The sequence below is a fragment of the Balaenoptera physalus genome (genome assembly GCF_965194825.1).
Source record: "Balaenoptera physalus genome assembly, chromosome: 10".
In the NCBI taxonomy this organism is placed as follows: domain Eukaryota; kingdom Metazoa; phylum Chordata; class Mammalia; order Artiodactyla; family Balaenopteridae; genus Balaenoptera; species Balaenoptera physalus.
In genome coordinates this window covers 79,015,853-79,036,441 of record NC_138889.1, presented here as the reverse complement: position 1 = coordinate 79,036,441, position 20,589 = coordinate 79,015,853, and the positions used below count along the sequence as shown (strand labels likewise).

The following is a 20,589-nucleotide window of genomic DNA, read 5'->3' as shown; positions in this document are numbered from 1 at the left end:
GGTTATAATGTACACATCATTGTGTTAATCAGAAAGACTGTTCTGAACATTAAAAATGCTCAAGTTCTTAAATATTTATATTGCCATGTGTAGAATATATGATTTATAGAATTGCTGCTTTTTTAATTAAGTACTTTTCCTCAAAATTCAAAAAATAGCCATATTGTTGAATTTCATTATTTCTGACACTGTCTGCACACCTAGAATTTTACAGACGAACAGGGAATGGAAAAGACAAGAAAACAAAGAAAATCTCTGTCATATCCAGGCCAGATATGGCCCTCAGAAACATTGTGAATTAGACAAATTCTTCTCAGCTCAGATTTAAACACCTTCCTATCACATGCCTAACATCCTGTTTTTCTCTCAAAACCTATTCTCAATCCTTTGCTTTTCATTCATATTTCATTTACTGATAAAACTTGAAATTCCATCATAATTTATTTCAATATTCTTCCCTATGTCCTTGAATCCTCTTAATACTGGCACATCAAAGACTCCCAAAGCGGAGAATCTTGACACTTATCACTGAATCTCCAAGTCATAGCACCATTTTATACCAATAACCCTCGTTTATTGAGTACCTACTATATGCCAGGCTCTGCCCTAAATCCTTCATGCATTCTCTCACATTTAATCTTCACAACTGCTATCATGTAGATACTCTGACTATCCCTGCTTCATAGATGAAGTTTCTGAGACACCAAAGAGGTTTTCTTCTCAAGCTACACAACTTTTAAGCCGCTGAGATAGTAAAGGAGGTCTATTTAACATGATAGACAGTGCACTTAAATTCTGTGTTGTCTTGTGGTCTTAAGAAGGTGTCCAATGCACAGTTGTTTAAAACATAGATTCTAATATCAATTCAGTTCATCCTAATGAGAAATTTGTGGAAACTCTTAGCTAGAAAATGGTCTCTGTTCCAATAGGACCTGGATTTCTCTTCTTTATTCCAGTTGTTTTTGCAAACAAAAGAGACAAAGTACCTTGTAAGTCAAAGGACTAATTTTGAAATTTTTCTTGATCACGATTTTATAGGCAGTATCATTCAGATCAACTGGGTTTGAAAAATGGCTTAACTTTAAACTGTTTTAATCAAACCTTTCTTTTAAATATATGCTCTGCTTTAGTATTTAAAGAGCACATATTGCTGTGGTTCTTAAGCTTATCAGAAGGTCACACCAAGATAAATTACAAGTGGAAGAGGGGAGAAATGGCAAGAGAACAGAGTGGGGATTTGTGGCAGAAGGAAATAGTAGACCCAGGGGGAAGACATTTGGATCAATGGGGGACAGTCAGGGTTGATGAATGTAAGGAGGAAAGTAATCTAATTCTTATCACTGTCTGCATTTGTAGAACTGAAAAGGGCAGGTCCAAAGCACAGTCCCTCCAAAGAAGGTTTTCTTAGGGTCTAGGGAAAGATCCTGCCAGAAGAGTCTGAATCCTTCTCTAAGTCCTATCTGTCACTTACTAGACAATGTCTTGCCTTGGGGGAACTGCATTTTACCAGGATGAGGGGCTTTGTATATAAAGGCTGCAAATGCTGGTTAGCAGCAGTATTGGCGTCAAGGTCTTTTCCTTGTTTTACCTGTTTTGGCTACCAAAAGGTATTTTGGGTATACCAAAAGGTATTTTGGGTATACCAAAAAGTATTTCTTTGTTTCTCTGAATCTCCTAGCTAATGACTTCTCTCTCAGACTCTTTAACCACTGCTACATCAGCTCCTGAGTACCCCCAAAGTTCTGTTTACCTAATAAGTGACATGCCTAAAATTCATGACAAAAGTCAATATAGTCCAACAACTCCATTTATCAATGTATTATGAATATTTCCTTCACTTATCTAGGACTTTGAAAATCATAAAATCCACCTAAGAACTTTTTTTTAAACAAGAAAGATAATTTTAACACAACTATATGCAATGAACTATAAATAATATACAGTGTAGATTTAATTTTAAATCATCTTCCTTCTCCACTACTGTTAGTTCTGGTTTTATCTGATCCTTTCTTGTTCTTTCTCTTCCCTGATTGACCAGGATCTTTCTCTGTGCATATATTGCATAATGGTATTTAACTCCTAATACCCATTCTTCCTTATTTTTTTTTTTTAATAAGAGAAATTTTAGCTGTGTATGTGGTCACCCAGACAAACGCTACATTTTCCAGTCTCCCTTGCAGATACGTATGGCCATGTGATTAAGGTTTGGCCAATAGAATTTGTCAAGGCAATATGTTTAACTTCTGGAACATGCCTTTTCCTTCAGACTGTCCTGTGGAAGTGAAGGAGAGCCATCTGTAAACATGCAGACAAGACAATACCCTCAAGAGAGAAGAGCAACAGAATGAGTGGGTCTCGGTCCTCAATACGGTCAAGTCACCCTACCAGCCTTGGACATGACTTCTTGCTCAGAGATGAGAGCAAAGTAAACTTTCGTACTGTTCAAGCCATTATGTTTGGAGTCTTATTCTTACAACAAGCAAGCCTACATCCTAACAACTATATTGTGTTCTTGTCCCACACCATTTTTCATTGGATTGGTCACTTCATGTACCAGGATCTTTTACTATTAATCAAGCTCTTGGTTTGTAATTGCCCAAAGTTTGGGTTTTAGAGTTGCCACCAACCAAATTTAAATAAGAGTTTCTTCATTCCAATATACCTACTGTAATCTGTTTCATATGCAGGAAATAATCTTTCCTCATTTTCATAGACATTCTGGAAGAGAAGCTTGCAGGTATGGAGGTTTCCTGAATGTGCAAATGGAGAATCTTTGGGGAGTATTTGTCTGTACCATCCCTGGTCTTTTAAACTCAACCCCTCTGCTCATGCTCTGCATTCCAGATAGCGTACAAAATCAAACCAATAAAGAGGAGCGCAAAGTTTAAACAATTTCCCAACACCCTTCTCAAAACTTTGTTTACAGTATATAGCATTAGTTCATTTTCATTAAAAATCATCTTAAATCCCAGAAAAAAAAATAACTAAAAATTGCCAGTAAGCCTGGCATCGTTCATAGTATTTTGTATTAACCATTCATAGTATTTTGGGTGTATATCTTCCTGTTTTGTTTCTGTTATTTTTCAAAATAAATGTAATACCAATATAAAATTTTCATATTTAAAAACTAACTGAGCTCATATTATGTGTATTAGAGCGTGCTAACTGCTATAACGAACAACTCCAGTTGCAGTGCTTAATGTAACAAAGGTGTATTTCTCATGTAACTAATAGCAGAATATGGTTCAGTTGGGACATTTACTCCATTCGGTCATTCAGAGACCCAGCTCCTTCCATCTAGTGGCTATGCCATCTTCTGGTACTTCAGAAGTCCTACACGAAATTCTCTGGATCTGGCAGGGAGATAAGAGTTAGACTGAATGCATGGAGGATCTCATAGGATCACAGGAGATTTCAGGAGTCAGGTTTAAAAGTGGCACCCATGACTTCTGACTACATTCTATTGACTGAAATTCAGACATTTAGGAACACTTAAATTCAAGAGTCTGGGGAAAGCAGTTTAGCTGTGTGCTGAGGAAGAAAAGGTCACAGCTTTGATGAGTGTCTCTTTTATCTCTACAACATAGTATTTTCCCATGTGACTTAAATATTCTTTGAAAATGTGACTTTAAATGATTACATAGGTTTGTTTCTTGCTTATTCAGATACTCATATCCCTGTTTCTTGTATTGCTGACTGTGTATCCCAGCTTCCATTTCTGGTTTTGGAACTACCATTAAATTTCCATGTTGTCTTTCTATCCATTTCTTGGTTCTGTTCTCTCTTCTCGCTTCAGCATTTCATCACAGTGTTGATGAAGAATTTTCTACTCTCAATTTGAGACTGCAGAAACCTAATTAGCTCCAAAAGTTGATGTTCATTTGGAGAAATGGGAAGTAGAAGGAATATCTGGAACCTATCAACCATTCACCTTTCTTTGTTTGTGAATAGCTCCCTATTTTATTTGGAGATACCCTCCCCATCCACTGCTCTCAGATCATGAACTTCAAATGGAACTGACTCTACCCATAAGTCCAGGGATAGAATTCAAACCCATGTCTGGTTGATTAGAACATCATATTCTCTTCTTCAAGGTAGTTATTTCAGAGAAAGGAGAGTGTGTGTAAGAAAGTCTGAAACTCAAGAGGAAAGTAGACAAATTCTTAATTTCAACATTTTAATTATTGGATACATGATTTCAGATTTCTGAAATCTGTATGCCAATGGATTTTTAAGTTTTTTGTAAACCAACACATTCCAATTTGTATTGGGTGTCTGTCTCTTTTAATAAAGAGGCCCAACTGATAATAAATATGGAGACATGAGGAGTAATTAAGGTTTTATCAGTTCAAGGAGTTACGACTCCAGGAAAAGAAAACAAAGTGACATCTAGTAAATAACAGGACACGTTAAAAAATGAAAAAAATTAAAAGCATTCTTATTGAGCAACTCAGTAAACTGAAAGAGTAAAGCAAAAAAGGAAGAGAGTATTAGAACAAGTCTGTCGTATAGCAGATAAAGTTTCAAAGCTGGTTCAGTAATTAATTCCAAGAATATTGAGCATCTGTTGTGGTATCCTTTTAAGCTCAGCTAGGTAAGTTTCACTAGTTAAAACACAGGTATATTCCTAAAGTGTAACGTCCACATAATCTCTCTATTTTTGTAAGATAAGGCTTCATATCTCAAGTTGCCAAAAAAAATTGTTTAATAGGGTGTTCCAGCTCAACCTGAACATAAATTGAGTGTGGACTTGGCCAGAGGTCAGCTACCAAATGCCCAGGGAAAAGGCGGTGATTCCTCAGAGAAAGACATGGAAAAGAAAAATGGATTCTCCATTACCATTGTCTCAGTGCTTAGATGTCTTCCTGGGTCATGGACTTAAGAAGGGTTTTCCTTTTGCAGGGATTCTTAGATGAAAGGAAACATGTGACAGTTTACAGTTAAAATCTGGCTGATATTATCCCTTAGGTTGTTTAAACCTTGATGGAGAAATTGTCACAACAGTTACCTTCCTATAACACAAGAGGTGGGAATTTAACTATAGTATAACTATACCTTTGTGGTAGGCCATTTCTTGGTTCTTGGAAAACCATGCAAATAGGTTATTTACTTATGCAAGTACTTTGTAGAGATTATAATCAGAAATAGAGGTGTCTCAGAAGCTGTGGAATTGAGGTGCTGAACTGTCTGATGTGAATGTTCGTTGATGTTGGACAGAGTTGCATCTCTGAATCCTGTGTTTCATTCAAAGAAGATCTAATTTCCAAGTATGGATTTAGAGTGGTGTGACTCCAAAATATCTCATGGATTTATATGCGCTTCCTTTGGACTACTTTTTCACAAGAGAAGAACATTTGTTAACATCACCGACAATTTCCATGTTGCAAAATCTAAGCATTAATTTCTGTCCTCCTTTAAATTACTCTCAGCAGCATTTGACACTGTGGTGACCCTTTCCTTTTTGAATTACTCTTCTCTTCTGAATTATGCATCAACTAGAATGCCTTGGATTGTAAGTTACTAAAGCTATAAAATCTGACTCAAAAAATAGAAGGGATTTATTGGCTTATACAAGTATAAAACATTCAGAGATAGCATAGGATAGATTCAGGTAGAGTTTGGTCCAGGCTCTGACTCCGTTTATACACAGTTCTTTCACCTCTACCTTTCTCCAAGAGTTAGCTTCACCCACAGGTGTGCTTTTTATGGTTATAGATATTTCCAGACACATCTAGGATTAAGAGCTTTCTCATTTACAACCAGGAAGAAAAGTCAGCTTTTCTTTAACTATGAAAAAATTAAGATATGTGTTTCATATTGACTAGAACAGACTAGAATGGAATCCTGTAGTCAAGATAATGTCATGCACTAGTTGACTTAAACCAGAGAAACAAACCTAATTAGGTACTGAGTCAAGGGGAATGAGATTATCCCGACATATTCACTTGGGACACATTTTATGGGGTGGAATCAATCCCCCCCAAATTTCGTGGCTGCCACACCATGAAGAAGGGATGAAATTGATGACCATTAGTCAAGGTTAGTCAAATACAACTTTGGTAAGATAGTCTCTTGTTGTTCCACACGTTTTCTTATTATTGTCCATTACTGGCTCCCCTCCCCTATCCAAGCTGTAAATATTGCACAATCCAGAGCTTGGTCCTGGACCTCCTTCTCTTTTCTATACTGTTTCCCTGGCTGATCTCACTTTCTCCCATAACTTTATTATCTATTGGTTAGTGACTCTCAGATTTATATCTCTAGCCCTGACTTCACCTTGATCTTTAGACTCATTTATCCAACATTTTATCCAGCATCTACACTTGAATGTTGAATAGGTATCTCATATTTAGGATCTCCAATATAGAATTATTCATCTCCCTACTCTAAACTTTCTTTTATCTACCATATTAACCTGAGTTAACTAATAACACCACCAACTATCCAAATGCCAGAAATTCTAGAGGTCATTACTGACCCCTATTTTTCCCTCACCTCAATATCTAATCCACCAGGAAATCTGTCAGCTTTCCCTTCAGCATATCTTGCAACTCTAACAGCTTATCTTTTCTATGGCTACCTTCCTAGTCCAAGTCCCATTGTCTGTCAACTAGACACTAAAGTAACCTAACTGGTCTCTTGCTTTCATTCATGCTTCCCCTACAAGTTATCCTCCACAAGGGAACCTCAGATCTTATTCTGAAATTTAAGTCAAATCATGTCACTACTCACTTAAAACTTTATGGTGAGTTTCCCATAGCACAAGAAAATACATACAGGTATTGTTTCCCCATCTACTTCTCCAGCTACATTTCATCCCATGCCCCACATTTTCACTGGGCCCCAAAAGCATTGGCCAAACTCATTCCCATGATGGAAAGGGCATTTGCCTTTTCTTCTGCCTGAACTACTCTTCCTCCAGATATTTGCATGACTGGCTGTTTCTTACTTCCAGGGCCAAGATCAAATATTATTCCCCATAGTGAACATGGCTGGCACTTACCCATTGCTATGCCAGTGCACCCATTCTCAACTGTTGGGTATATTGCTCATTAACAGCTCATAGCTGACACCTTTTACAAAGAACTGCCCTCAGTCCCCTAGCCTAAGAGGTTGTTCTCCCCTCACCAAGGGGCAGACTGAAGTCAATGACTGACTGACGCCAGCCCTCTTGATTCAAGATGGTACTAGTTGTGGTGCAGTTCATGTTCTAGAGCTCCTGGTAGGACCACTATTACGGGACCCACAGCTGAGACCACATCCCTGATTTGCTTTCTTTTCCTACTCTCTTTCTTCCCTAGTTCCCCTTCTCCTCAGAGTATACTTTCAACAAATCACTCAGGAATCGCCATCGCAGGTTTTACTTCTAAAAACCTTAAGATTCCTCCTCAGAGGCTTTCTTGACAGCTGGATCTAAAGTAGAACTCCACCTTCCCACCATTCTTCTCTATCTCACTACCCTGTTTAATTTTTGCCCTAATACATACCATTCTGAAATTATCTTTTAAATTTATTTACCTAGAAAAATCTGTCTCCTAGACATGTAATAAACTCCATGACATACATACATATCTTTGGAACAATACCTGCCATTCGATGTGTGGCCACATAGTCTATATTTGTTGGATAAATGGAATTCAGGCTTTAGACTTAGATAAGGAAGGAAATGCTTTCTCTCTTTGGACTTTGATCTCTCGAGCCTGGCCTCTGATGTGGGTAGATGTTTTTGAGCATAGTTGCAGGTAAAGGAAAAATGTGGTCTCTGCCACAGGAACATAGGCTAAGAGGAAGGTAGGGAGGTACCCCTAGATATTGCCAGCAAATCAGGCCTGCAATGAGTGTGGGGCATCCTAAGAGATGCCTGAGGAATCTCCAAGCCTCCAAAATTGTTAGCCCAGAAATTTCCAAGTGGGAACCTGCGGGCCAAATTGTCCTGGAGAATTTTGTAAGGTAACATTGATTGTTAAGCTGCCGATATGTTTGCCAACATTAAAAAAAAATTGTGAGATGTCACATGGATTTTCAGTCTCTTGGAAAAAAAGTGGCATTGTTCCTACATAGCCACAGTCTCCTGGAACTGAGGAGCTGCTGCCCCCTTTCGTCTGGGCATGAGTTTTCCCTACCATCATATCCACACTAGCCTTCCTCTTTCTTTTGTATAATATGCTTGGTACCTACTGAGTTTCTAATCCCAGTAGTGACCAGTTGAAAATCTCTGTATTGAAAACTTGGTCTATAACCCTGGATCCTTTCTTTAATAATTCTTTGTAAAATCTTCAGTTTATCTTGATGTGTGCTGTGAATGACTATAGGGAAGATTGGAGTGGTAAAAAGGAGCTTGTAGAACCATCTTATAGCTTGGTGCAAGGCATAGCCTGCACAAAGGAGCCAGGCTGAGGGAGCCATCGAGGGCTGAAACCCAGCTAGAATCCTGTGTGCCAAGCAACATACCCTGACATCAGTCCACTTGAACTGGAAGGAACAATGTCCCTTTCAAATCTTATCTGCCCTTTTGTAATTCATTAGTCATAGACAGGCCATATGTAGAAGCTATGTCTGTGGGAGAACCATACCCCCTCAGGTCAGCATGGTGGTAGCAGGAAGAGTCCCTGATGAAACTTCCAGCAGTAGCACTGTCAGTGACCAGTGGGTGAATCATCTCCCTGGTACCAAATACAGCAGAGGCCCCGTCAGCCACTCAGATGCTTATGGCAGCCCAAGGGAAGCTCCCCCAAAAGAAAGTTGGACATTGAGCCAGGAGGGAACTTCAGGTTTAACTGTTATGTGACCTCATTAGACCCCAGAAGCAGAATGACCTAGAAGAATACTTCTAGGTGTTATTTGATTTTCAGGCAACTATTCAGTTTCATATACTCTACATATCTCACATTGAGATATACACAGTTGTTGATTCTTAAATAAATATTTACACCAAATAATTGCTCTACCTCCTGCAGTGACTGCTGTTGCCATTATATTGAATAGCTTTGCTGAATTTTCTGAGTGACATTAAGTATAGTGTAAGACACAAACTGCCAAATGGAAGAAATCAGCCTCTTGAGTGATTTGAGATACCAGTCACACAGCCAAGTACACTTGTTTCATGCCTTTGTCTTCAGTGCTCATTTTATTTCTTGCCCTTTGATCTAGGACTTCTACCATCTGATCCTTGAGGGGATCGACAACATGTCTTGTCAGACGGACTCCTTGTCAGCAGAATGGCCGTGCAGTGTCTCTGTGATGTTTTCCTTGCTGTCCAGAATGCGTGTTCACTCTCCCATTTCTGGACATGTTAGTGGTAAGATCAGATGGTCACATTCCTGCATGTCTTAGAGAAAATGCTGGGAAACCAATGCACACAATAAGCCAAGTGTAGCAACATCTTGCAAGAGTCTTATTACCCATAGTAAAGAGGAGTAATGGAGAGAGAGTATAAAAAATAGCTGCTTCGTGATCACTAACTGAACAAGCTCTGAAAAATGGAGAGCCTGGTAGGCTCTCTTAAGACCAGAGGGAGGTTGTTATAGGTTGAATTCATATGTGGAATTCCTGACCTCCAGTACCTCAGAATGTGACCTTATTTGGAAATAGAGTCATTGCTGAGGTAACTAGTTGAGTTAAGATGAGGTCATACTGGGCTAGGGTGGGTCCCCAATCCAATGTGACCAGTACCTTTAGAAAACGAATTCCACGTGAAGAGACAGACATGCACACAGGGAGAAGAATGCCATGTGAAATTGGAGTTATGCTGCCAATAAGCCAAGGAAGTACCCAAAACTAGGAGAGAGGCCTGGAACAGCCATCATTCCATAGTGCCTTCAGGAAGAACATGTCCTGTTGATGTCAGGAACACCTTGATTTCAGACTTCTGACCTCCAGAACTGTGAGACGATAAACTTCTGTTGTTCTGAGCCATCCAGTTTGTGGTACTTCATTACAACAGCCTGAAGAAACTTGTACAGAGGTATTCTGAGCTTCCCTCCTCTCAATTCTGTATTTATTAGGTGGGAGGCATAGGTTTTGGTAACATGGGAGTATATGAAAAGAAAATAAGACATGATTCCTACCTCCAGTGAATTCTCTGGGGAGCACTAATTTAGGCGCAAATAATAAGACAATGATAAATAAGGGCTACATGGAAATAAAAGTAACTTGCTGTCAGTGAGCAGAGGAAAGCATGATGTACCAGACCGATTCCCTTCCTTCTCAGTGCTCCCTTTCTCCTCACCCCACACAGGGGTTCCATGAAGTCACATGGCTGCTCCTGCCTACCCCTACCCAAGGTCTCCCTACCAAACCTACCCTTCCTAGAGAGCAGCTCTTCCCAACTACCACCCCTCTTGGGAGTTATTTCACTTGGGTCTCTCATCTAAGAATGAGTACTGTGGTGTATCTGAATTAGCACTAGTCCTGGGTTTTAATCCCACATTGGACAAATCAAATATTCTCTCTGAGTCTTGATTTTTATTTTTATTTGGAAAAAAATAGGGGGAATAATGATCCTTCTCCATTCTGCCTCAGTGCATTGGAGTGAGGATCAAATAAGAGAGAAAGTCTAGAGGAACTTTGAAAACATATAATAGACCATAAAATATTCATAGTTATTAGTGGTCTAATATATTGGCATCCAGTTTATATTTCACTTTTACTGGGAGCCTCTGGGAGAGTATTACCTTCAACTAAATGGAAGAACTTGAAATCCCTGTATTTGTTTGACACCTTATAAAGATTTACAAAACATGCAAATCAAATCATTTCACTCAATTTTTACCATAGTTGGGTGAAATATGCATTGTTATTCCCATTTGCAAATGAGGATACTGAGCTTAGAGAAATGAAGTGGTTTGCTTATATATGATTAGATTTGTTAAGTGGAGGCAAGTCCAATGCTCGTATCATTGCACTTGGCAACACCTAGTGAGGGGGATATTTTGGATCACCCAGCCCTTTCTATGTTTTTGTTAAAATAAATCCCAATACAGGCAACCATAATGTCCATCATTACTGATGAAGAAGTATGATTTTGACCTTGAAAGCCCTAGTGATACATCAAGTTTTCATTTAGGTTTCTAGACACATCACGAATAACTATGCTCTGTCAAGGAAAAAGGAAGAAATACAACGGGGGAAAAAAGCACAAAAAATGATGGGGATATGGCCAAAGTTTAATGTGAATCTACCATTAAGGCTATTGTTCCCTTGGTTGAATGCATCAATTTCCTTGAGGAAAGAGATTAACCTGGGAATACTTCTGGAATAAATATGCCCCTTGACATGAGAGAGAAAACAAAGTCAAAATTGAGATACTTTTTCTTCTTCTTGTGTATAAACCTTGAATTTCATACAGAATTTTGAAAAAGAATAAAGTATTATCTCATAAATATTGTGCATGGTTCTATCTGTCTAGAGTTGTAGAAGCCAGGGACAAGTGGATCACGCTGCCTTGGAGTCATTATTCAAGGTGCAGAAAGCATGAATTGTGTATTCGTTAATATATTTTCATTATCTACATCTTACTCTGGGGTTTGAGTTGTGAGTGGGTAGATATGGAAATAAATATGCCAAGATTTTGTCTTGACATCCGTAAATACACCATGGTCCCCAGGCGTGCCACCATCCCCCACCATGTCTTCCTTGACACTCTTGTCCAGAACCTGCTTCCAGTCTCTTCCCACTCCTGTGCAACATTCTACCAGACAGATCTTATCACTCAGGCGCCACTTAAAATTCCTTCAACTATAAGATAACATCTGAACACCTTAGCCTGGCATCTATGGCACTGCACAACTAGCTTAATCGTCCTATCTAGCCTCATATCTGCTCCTAAGCACACTTGACAGTCTAACCACACTCACTCCTCCAGACACACCATGGTAGATGCACCTGCATGATCTGCTAATGATGGGGCCTCTGCCTCTATGCCTGTTCTCCACTTATAAGGTAGACAAATATCTATTCCACTTTCAAATTCTAGTTCTATGTCTTCTTTCTTTCTCTGTCTTCCTTTCTGGAAAGAAGAATTAATTTAATGAGGATAATATCCTCTGCCTATCTGTATAATTTTCTGTGCATATCAAATATGACCATGCATTTTTCCATTCATTAAGTATTAGTTGAGTTCTTAATCTATGTTAGACCTTGGATATAGTATAGAGAACAAAAGATATACTTCATAGTGTTTATGGTTTAGTGGGAGAAATATATGCTAAAGTTATAAACAAACAAATGTCTAAGTGCAAATTGTGATAAATCATATTTAAGAGTATCCTGAAAACTTTAAGTGGTATACTTATGTAAGGAATAATTGTGAAGTCTGTTGATATGCAGGATTCGCTGCCCAAATGATAGATTCTATATACATGAAGTTATCTTTCATTTGCTCTGAAGACATTCTATACCTATTTCTATGTATATCATTCTTCTCCTCTAAATGATGTGTTTCTCAGAGCAGAGACCATGTTTAATTCCTTCTTGTATCCTCATAGTGCAATATATGCTTGCACATAGCTTAATAGATGTTGAATGAGGTAATGAATAAGCAAACATTGTAGCTCTTGAAAAAAATGTTTTAGCATGCTAGATTTAAGCATTAGCTGATTAGCATTTCTATGTATTAGTTAAATCCCATATATGCTCATTAACATTTGGGGGATGCTAGCACTAAATACTAAAATACTTGCCAAGATCTTTCCACATTGGGGTCTTTGCGCATAGTGCTCTGCCAGGCTAACTCCTTCTCACCTCTGAGGTCTCACATTGTATGTCACATCTCTGAAGAAATTTTCCTCAACACATTGACTAGATCAAGTCCCCATTTGAAATCCTCAGAGCACCTATACTTCTATTTTATAGCATCTATCACAATTGTAATAGATTTTTTTGTTCATTATTTTTACCATCTGTCACCCCACTGTATTAAGGGTTCTATGAAGGCAGGACTCATTTAGTCATTTTCCCCACTGTATTCCTAGGACCAGCCATATAATACATTATCAATAAATATTTATTGCTTGAAAAACTAACTTAATGAAAGAGTGGTTTTTATCTCAAGAGCACTGTTGTGAATCCCAAGATATAAGTCCAAGTTACCCCTCTGTCACTAACTAGTTATGTAGACTTAAGCCTGTCTTTTCACTTTTCTACCTACAGCTTCCCCATCTATAGAAAGAAGGGGTTTGAGCATGTATTCCATCCTTTCCAGTGCTAGGGCTCCATAACACATTCCATTAAACCAGTAAAAGGTGAGTGTGAGCTGTTATGGAAACTTTGACTCAGGTTTGTCATACAAGTATTTCAACTCACTGCAGGGTGTTTAGTTAAGAAATGGTTTCATGAAATTCTCAAATCTCAAGTCAGAATGAAAGGAGCGCCTCAGTAAGAAGCCCACTAGGATGAAGGGAGCCTCCAATAGTGTCCATCCTGTTAGCTATTGAGATGGGTGGCTAATTTTTTTAAAAAGTCAATAGGAATGTAAGCAGAAAATATTTAGTCTTCTATTTAGCAGAATTCTGAGAACAATTATATTTCATCAAGTTAATTTGAGGAACATAGCTATTTGTCAGCAAGAATAAAGGCAGAAAATTTCAGAGCTTCAGAGCTGGAGGCTGTTCAAAAACCACTCAGGATAACCAATCCCTTTATTCTCCAGATGGGAAAGCCCAAGCCCAGGGAGCCAACATGACTTGTCTTGGATTATATAAAGGGGCAGTGGCAGGTCTAGGGCATGAACCTCAATAATTCTGTTTTATCTGTGATCCCATTGCAACTGGAATTGAAAGAGTTAATGTGCCTTTAGACTAATGGCAATATACTAATTTCCACCCTGAATTCATAGTGATAGACATGCCCCTCCATCCGCTGACACTCCTTTTTTTTAATCTTTGAGAAGCAGCCCAATAGACTATGATGAGATCTGTCAGAACGATGGCTTTCATCTGTGACATTTATTCTCATGTACACTTTTGTTGGCTTTGTGCAGAAGATCTTCATTTGGATTCATAAATCTGTTCATGAACACATATAATTCTACCTTTACCTTGACTTTATAAAATAAAAACATTCTCCCAAAACTGTTGTATTAAACTCTGTGGCTTCAGAAAACTGTCAAATGCTCTTGAAGATCATGAAAGTATCTTCATTGGCAGCCCAGAGATTTAAAAAAAAAAAAAAAACTGGAGAGAGATAAGACTTGTGTTCTCTGGGAAATATATCTTATCTGGTTTGCTTGTTTTTATACTTTAAAATATAGGAAAGTACTATGAAAAATATAATAAAAAGCCATATGTGAATTCTGAGAATAAACAAATATTGATATTTTCTCATATTTGCTTCAGATCTTCTTTGAAATTAAAAGATGACTATTTTGAAATTTATTTTATGCTTTTCCCAGGTCCATTCTCTTCCTTCCTCTCCAGATGCAACCGCTTTGAATACTTTTGTGTGTATCCTTCCAAACTATGTTTTTATCCTTTTATTATGCAGTATATACTTTCTTAAATTTGTATAAGTATATATTATATTTTACATAAGTCGCATCCAACAGTGTTTAATGTTCTGCACTTGTGTCACATAACTGATAACATACAAATACATAAAAATAATTTAGAGAACAAATCTGAGTAATTTAGTTATGATAAAAATAAAAATTTCTCTAAAGATAGTTTCCAAAATGGTCCATTTTGATGAATCTGACACAGTTATACTGGAAGAGTTAATGTCTAGTGTTTACTTAGTATAATGAGGAAGGGGAAAGGGAAAGGACATTTGTTGAACACTACATGTAGCTTGCTGTGCTAACAAGCTCTTTGTTATTTGATTTAGTTGCAAAACCAGCTACTAATGAGGTGTTAGATTGTCATTTTACAAATTAAAAAATTGAGCGTCAGTGGAGTTAAGTAACTTCCCAAAGTCACACAACTATTTAGAGGCAGTGTACGGTAGTGATGAAGAGTACAGGGTCTGGAGCCAGATGGCTTGTGTTCACTTTCTAACTTTACTCCATTAGTTGTATGACCTCGAATAAGTTACTTAACTTCTCTGTGCCAAAGTTCCCTCATTTATAAATGCGGTCGATAGTAGTATCTACCATCAAGTGTTATTGTGAACATTATGTGAATTAATACAAATAAAACCCTGAGAATAGTATCTGGCATTTCATAAGCTATAAATAATTCCTATTATCATAATTATTATACTTGATCCTTCATTCACATCCTCCTTCAAAATAAAATCAAAGGTAAATAACACCTAAACAAACCAACAAACTGTAAAAGACGAAAACTAAATGAAAATGAGAAAGGGAGACAAAAGCAGCAATTGAGCCAAAAAGAGTGTCTCTAAGCTCCTTGACAGGCAGAAAAAGGAGCCATGGTGGATCCCAGGTCCTTTCCTATCTAATCGTTGACAGTGCTCTAATGCATCAGGAAAAGCATTCCTCAAACTCTTAGATCTTTATCTAATGCATACTAAGTAAAGTAATAAAGCATGTTCTCAAATGTGATTTAACAAAACTGGAGGGGTTTCTTCATTTTGTTTGCTCTTGGTGAAAGCCAAGGGTTTCATTTCATAAAAGCTACTGAATTTGGACAAGAGACAGGGTAAGAGTCCAGATTATGCAGCTTTCAGGTGCCTGCTACATTCAGGGGAAAGCTTGGAGAAGCTTGAGCATTTGAAGGGACTGTATAGCATAGACCAATAACCTTTGCAAATAAAGTGCTTTTGACAGCTGCTGAATGAAAATTGAGGTTTGAGGTCTTGCATGAGATGAAGATGGAGAGAAAAGAAAAACCCGCTAATTACATCACTAGAGTAGAATTAAATGTCAATAGCCCCTATTTGAGGTTAAAACTTAGGGAGGCAGCATGTAAATAAAGGGGAAAAAATGAAAAGAGAAAATATATAGGTCCTTAAAAACCCAGAAGAGGAGTACAAACAGAAACAAATTTAGAAAAGAAAAAAATGCACTTAGAAGTTCAGTCCATCCCTCTCCCCTCCTGCAGAGAGTCAAGCACTGGAGATAGTTGATACTGATCCCCACCCCAGGCCAACCCCATAGCCTAGGCTCCTTGCAGCACAGGCATCTCTGAGGCTGAGAAAAGTTTCCTCATCTGAAACTTTTAAAAAAATGACGTAGGGAGCACATTGAATGCAGCCCACTTTAGGTCTTTGGAGGATTAAGAAAAATCCTTTCTCAGGAAGGTTAGCAAGTTTCTGGTGTCCAGGCAGGAGCTTCGTCTCTCCGTCACATCTGTGTGGTCTGACTGGGCAGCTGGGGGTGTCGCCAACATCTCAAGAAGGGTACTGGACTTTAGGGTCCAAGAGAACAGGGGCAGTTTTCTCCCCCCTGTATCCCCCCTGGTTGCACAGTGTAGCTGCTTAGTAGACATTTATTGAGTGAATAACTAGTAAATGAATCCCAGAAAAGCCAATTGTCGGTAGTACTCTCTGTAGACAAACACAGGAACAATAAACTACAAATAGTAACCTAAATATCCATCATGGTTATAGAAGTTAAAGGTATATGTATATGTGACGTCAGGTTTCCCCAAAACACCACGCAAGCAGAAAGATAAAAGGAAAAGCATGCAAAAATGAAATGTTCATAACTAAAGTATTGCATAAATAGATTAAATATAGCCTATGTTATGTAATATAATATTAGACTATAGAACTCCAATAATAAATAGGAAAATATGCATGCCATACTGTTAAATGAAAAAAGTAGTTGGCAACAGTAGATCAAGTATGACTTCAAATTTGCAAATCACAAAGTATAAGAGTTTTCTGTGTATTTTTCATAGAAAATAACCTAAAAATGTTAACAGTGTTTATCTCTGGATAGTAAGATTTTTGATTACCCTTATTTCACTGTTCTTAATACTGTTTTTTCCTTAATGAAGATCCCCTCCCCCATCCTACATTTATAATCAGAAGATTAATAAAGTGATTTAAAAGTAAAAAATGAATGACTCTCTTGATGTAGCCAGATAGCCTGTATTCTTGTTCTAACCCTGCCTGTGGAATCTTTAGGAAGTTAATTATACTGCTTAGACCCAGTTCCCTTACTTGGAGAATAGAAATACTAATATTGATATGGGGCCTTTCAATTTTACAAGGCAGATGTGTGGATGGAATGAGGGAATGCATGGGAAAGCATTTTGTAAATTGCAAAATACTAGATGCATACAACTGTATAGCTGGGGGTGGGCATTGGGATGAGGAGGAAAATGAAAGGGAAAATGACTTTGCATGATTGAGATCAGAGTAAATGAGTGTGACCAGTGGTAAAATTTAGAGACATCATTAGAACAATTTTCTTATAGGAACTGTAAACTTTTGTATTATGGAACTGGAAAAATTACAGAGTGTTAGATTAAGACACTTTCATTCCTGCCGTCAAGTTATGCAGAGATGGCTTGTGGGCCTCCTTAAAAATTAGGCTAGGCCTCTGGCTGTTGTTTCTTTATGCAGAGGATTACGGGAAGAGAAAATATATTCCCTCACCTCCCACTCTGAGGTTATGTGAGTGGTGGATATGGGGTAGTGGTTGAACCAAAAAATATTCTTATTTAATTCCTTAAGTAAAAACCAGTTTAAAAAAATTAAAGTAAAAGCAAAAGCACAGCTAATTATAACAACTTCTTTCCAAATCCATAATATCCTCTGTGTCCTCTTGATCAAGTCAGTTTCCCTTATTGACCTTCAGTGTTCTCATTTGTTAAATAAGGAGTGTCAACTAAATCATCCTGTAAGTCCCATTAAGTAATAAGTTCTATGAATCTCAGTTACCAATGTTATATAATGATGGTCTTCCCTTTCTACATATCTGTAAAATTGGAAATCAGGGCAAATGATCATCTTTCCAGTGACATAGACATTCCATTGGCTTCCCTGAGAAATCTTGCTCACTATTTGCTGGTTTGGCTGACACATTATACTAAAATATCATGACTCAATTTTACCTTGGGAAAGTTATTGAAACTTTGTCAGCTTCAGTTCCTTCATTTGTAATCTGGGAACAAAAAGAGTACCTACTTTGGAGGGTCCTTGTGGTGTTACATAAGATACTCCACACAAAATGGTTAGGGCAGTTCCCGCACAAGGTATACGTACAGTCAAAATTAGGTAGTATCATTGATCTGACAAGTGTTGAGTTTTTTCCTAATTTTTTTAAAGCTTAGCACAAGTTGTGAGAAGACAGGCACTGAAAGATAGAGTTTGACTCAGAGACCTATTTCTTGATGTAAAACTCTCTTTGTGGAACCACATCCCACACAATCTAAAGAATGCCATGTTCTTCCATTAAACCTCAAGTGGCTGAAAAGGCTGATATTCTTGAGCCTGCATTTGTTTTTGTTGGGACGTACACAAGCTAAACTATACAAAGCCAAGCTACAACAATATAAAATAAACCCAAATTAATGTACTGTTTTTTTGCAAAAGGATAAATAGAGCATTTTATTAACACTTTTTTTTTTTTTTGCAGCAACAAAATGATAGTCCACATCTTTTCATTCAACACAACAGAAGCGATGATCACGTTACATCACTTTGAGACACAAAGCAAAAGATATTTTTATTATCTTAAGATCAAGAATGGTTTGCATTTTTAAAACAAATTTTATATTTTATATTTGCATTAACAGGGCCTCCAGTTACTAGCACAATACAATGAACAGATCAAATATCCAGAATAGACAATTAAACACACCAATAGTATTTTAAGTTGAATTGGGAAATGCATCATTGTCATTTTAGAACATTATAAAGAGGTCTGATGTTAACTTTTTAAAGGAAAAAAAAATCATTCCAACCACCCAAACAGCTACCACAAGCAAAATGAAGATAATATACAGACAGGAAATTTTATTCATTGCACTTATTGCTCGGTACACAAATGTTGCAATTCCTATTGAGTTATATTAAGAAATGACAAGCAAAATGCCTCTGCCCAATCTAAAATTCTATGACTCTATGAAAGTAGAAATTGCAGTCCCCTAACCCAACATTAGGTGTATGCTATTTTTGGTTTTTTGTGAAGATTGTTTATTATGTATCTGTGTATGGATATGTATAAGATGTACAGATATATATATAGATATAATTTTAATATAATTTATTGTCCTATATATTTAAGACAAATATTTTAATGGGAATTTAAGTAATAAAATTGTCTACTTACAATATCTCTATTAAGTTTATCTTTTCATATTATATATAGCTCTGTGGCACAAGTTTTATATATATTTAATTACTAAGGAAGAAGGAGATCTATATCGTTTCTATTTCTTTTGTTGTTAATATTGCATTTTAAGGGCTATATCTCCATAGTAAATTTCTTATTAGATTCTTTATGGTGTATGCATCTTTTTTTTTCTAATGCAAGTTACAACCAGTACAAAGTTGTAATAAAAAATACATTGGAGTTTATTTATTTTTAATATTTTTTGCAAAAAAGTTAGGTGATATGCTACATGAAAAGTCAGATTTTATTAAGTGTGAAGTGTTTTATACTGTTAGGTAAATGAATGGAAGAACATGAAGCATACCCCTCACTTTACAAGTTCCTTTTCACAGATATAAATGTTTGTGCCAAAGCATTTCATATAAAACACTGCAAGATATTCCTCTTGAGAATCAACAAAATATTCTACATTATGTAATAACAATAATTATTTAGTACACCTTGCTAGTTGCTAGCCCACAACATTCTTCTCTGCATGACAGATATCTCAACTCCATGATTTAACTCAACAAATGTTGCCGACATCTAATGCAGCCAACATGACAACTTCACTTTTTTTTAACAGGATTTCTGCACGATATCTTGCCATACAGTGTAACAAATACATAAGTGCATTTTGCATGATCAAGTAGCTTTGGCTTCCTAACCTCTGTAGGATGGGATGTGCCAACTGTTTTAGTTGTGCTTTATTAAACGGTGATGAGTTTTAGCTCATATGAATCCAATGAGTAACTACTTGCTTCTACAATTTTGACCAGTCAACCTTTAAATCACAAATGCAAGAATGGACGACTTGAATGGAAATGATGGAATTTCACAACTTCTATAGATTGCACTTGATGGTAACTTCATGAGTTTGTTTTGATTTCATTTTTACAGCAAGACTTGCCTGGTTGGTATGTTTACATGTTTACACCACATTTTAAAAAAATTTTTGTGCAATCACAATTAATTTAATCACAAACACTAAAAATAAATCCAGCAATTAGCTTTGTTATGAATAATCACCTTGGTCCTTATAAGTGTGTGAGTCTTGTACGTCTTCTTGTACAAATTCCTCTTTCTTTTCCCAACCATTAGGCCAACCTCCATTGGCTTGTGTTGTGGCACCGTAAGACTTGGTGGTACCATAATTTATATAATTTTGAGTAATGTCCCCTGTTTCTTCATCGAGCTCATCTTCGTGGATAAATCCACATTTTTCTTCACTTGTTTCCTCAGGGTCTGCCCAGGGTTGCTTCTCTCCTGAGGCGAATATTGCATAAAATATAACTCCACCATAGTGGACTAGGGCAGCGATCAGGAAGACATACTGCCACTCTTCACGTGACTGCAGTGACAAAAAG

The 20,589-nt window shown here is 37.2% G+C and overlaps 1 protein-coding gene across 1 annotated transcript in view; it reads right to left on the bottom strand.

The window, feature by feature from the left end:
* Positions 1-1,625: 1,625 nt before the first annotated feature.
* The window catches only part of SLC17A6 (solute carrier family 17 member 6), a 54,130-nt gene continuing 35,166 nt past the window's right edge, over positions 1,626-20,589 (bottom strand). The window contains exon 12 of the mRNA XM_082476631.1: positions 1,626-20,573. Coding sequence (XP_082332757.1) covers positions 20,238-20,573 — 336 coding nt within the window. The 3' untranslated portion in view covers positions 1,626-20,237. The remainder of the gene's footprint in view (positions 20,574-20,589) is intronic.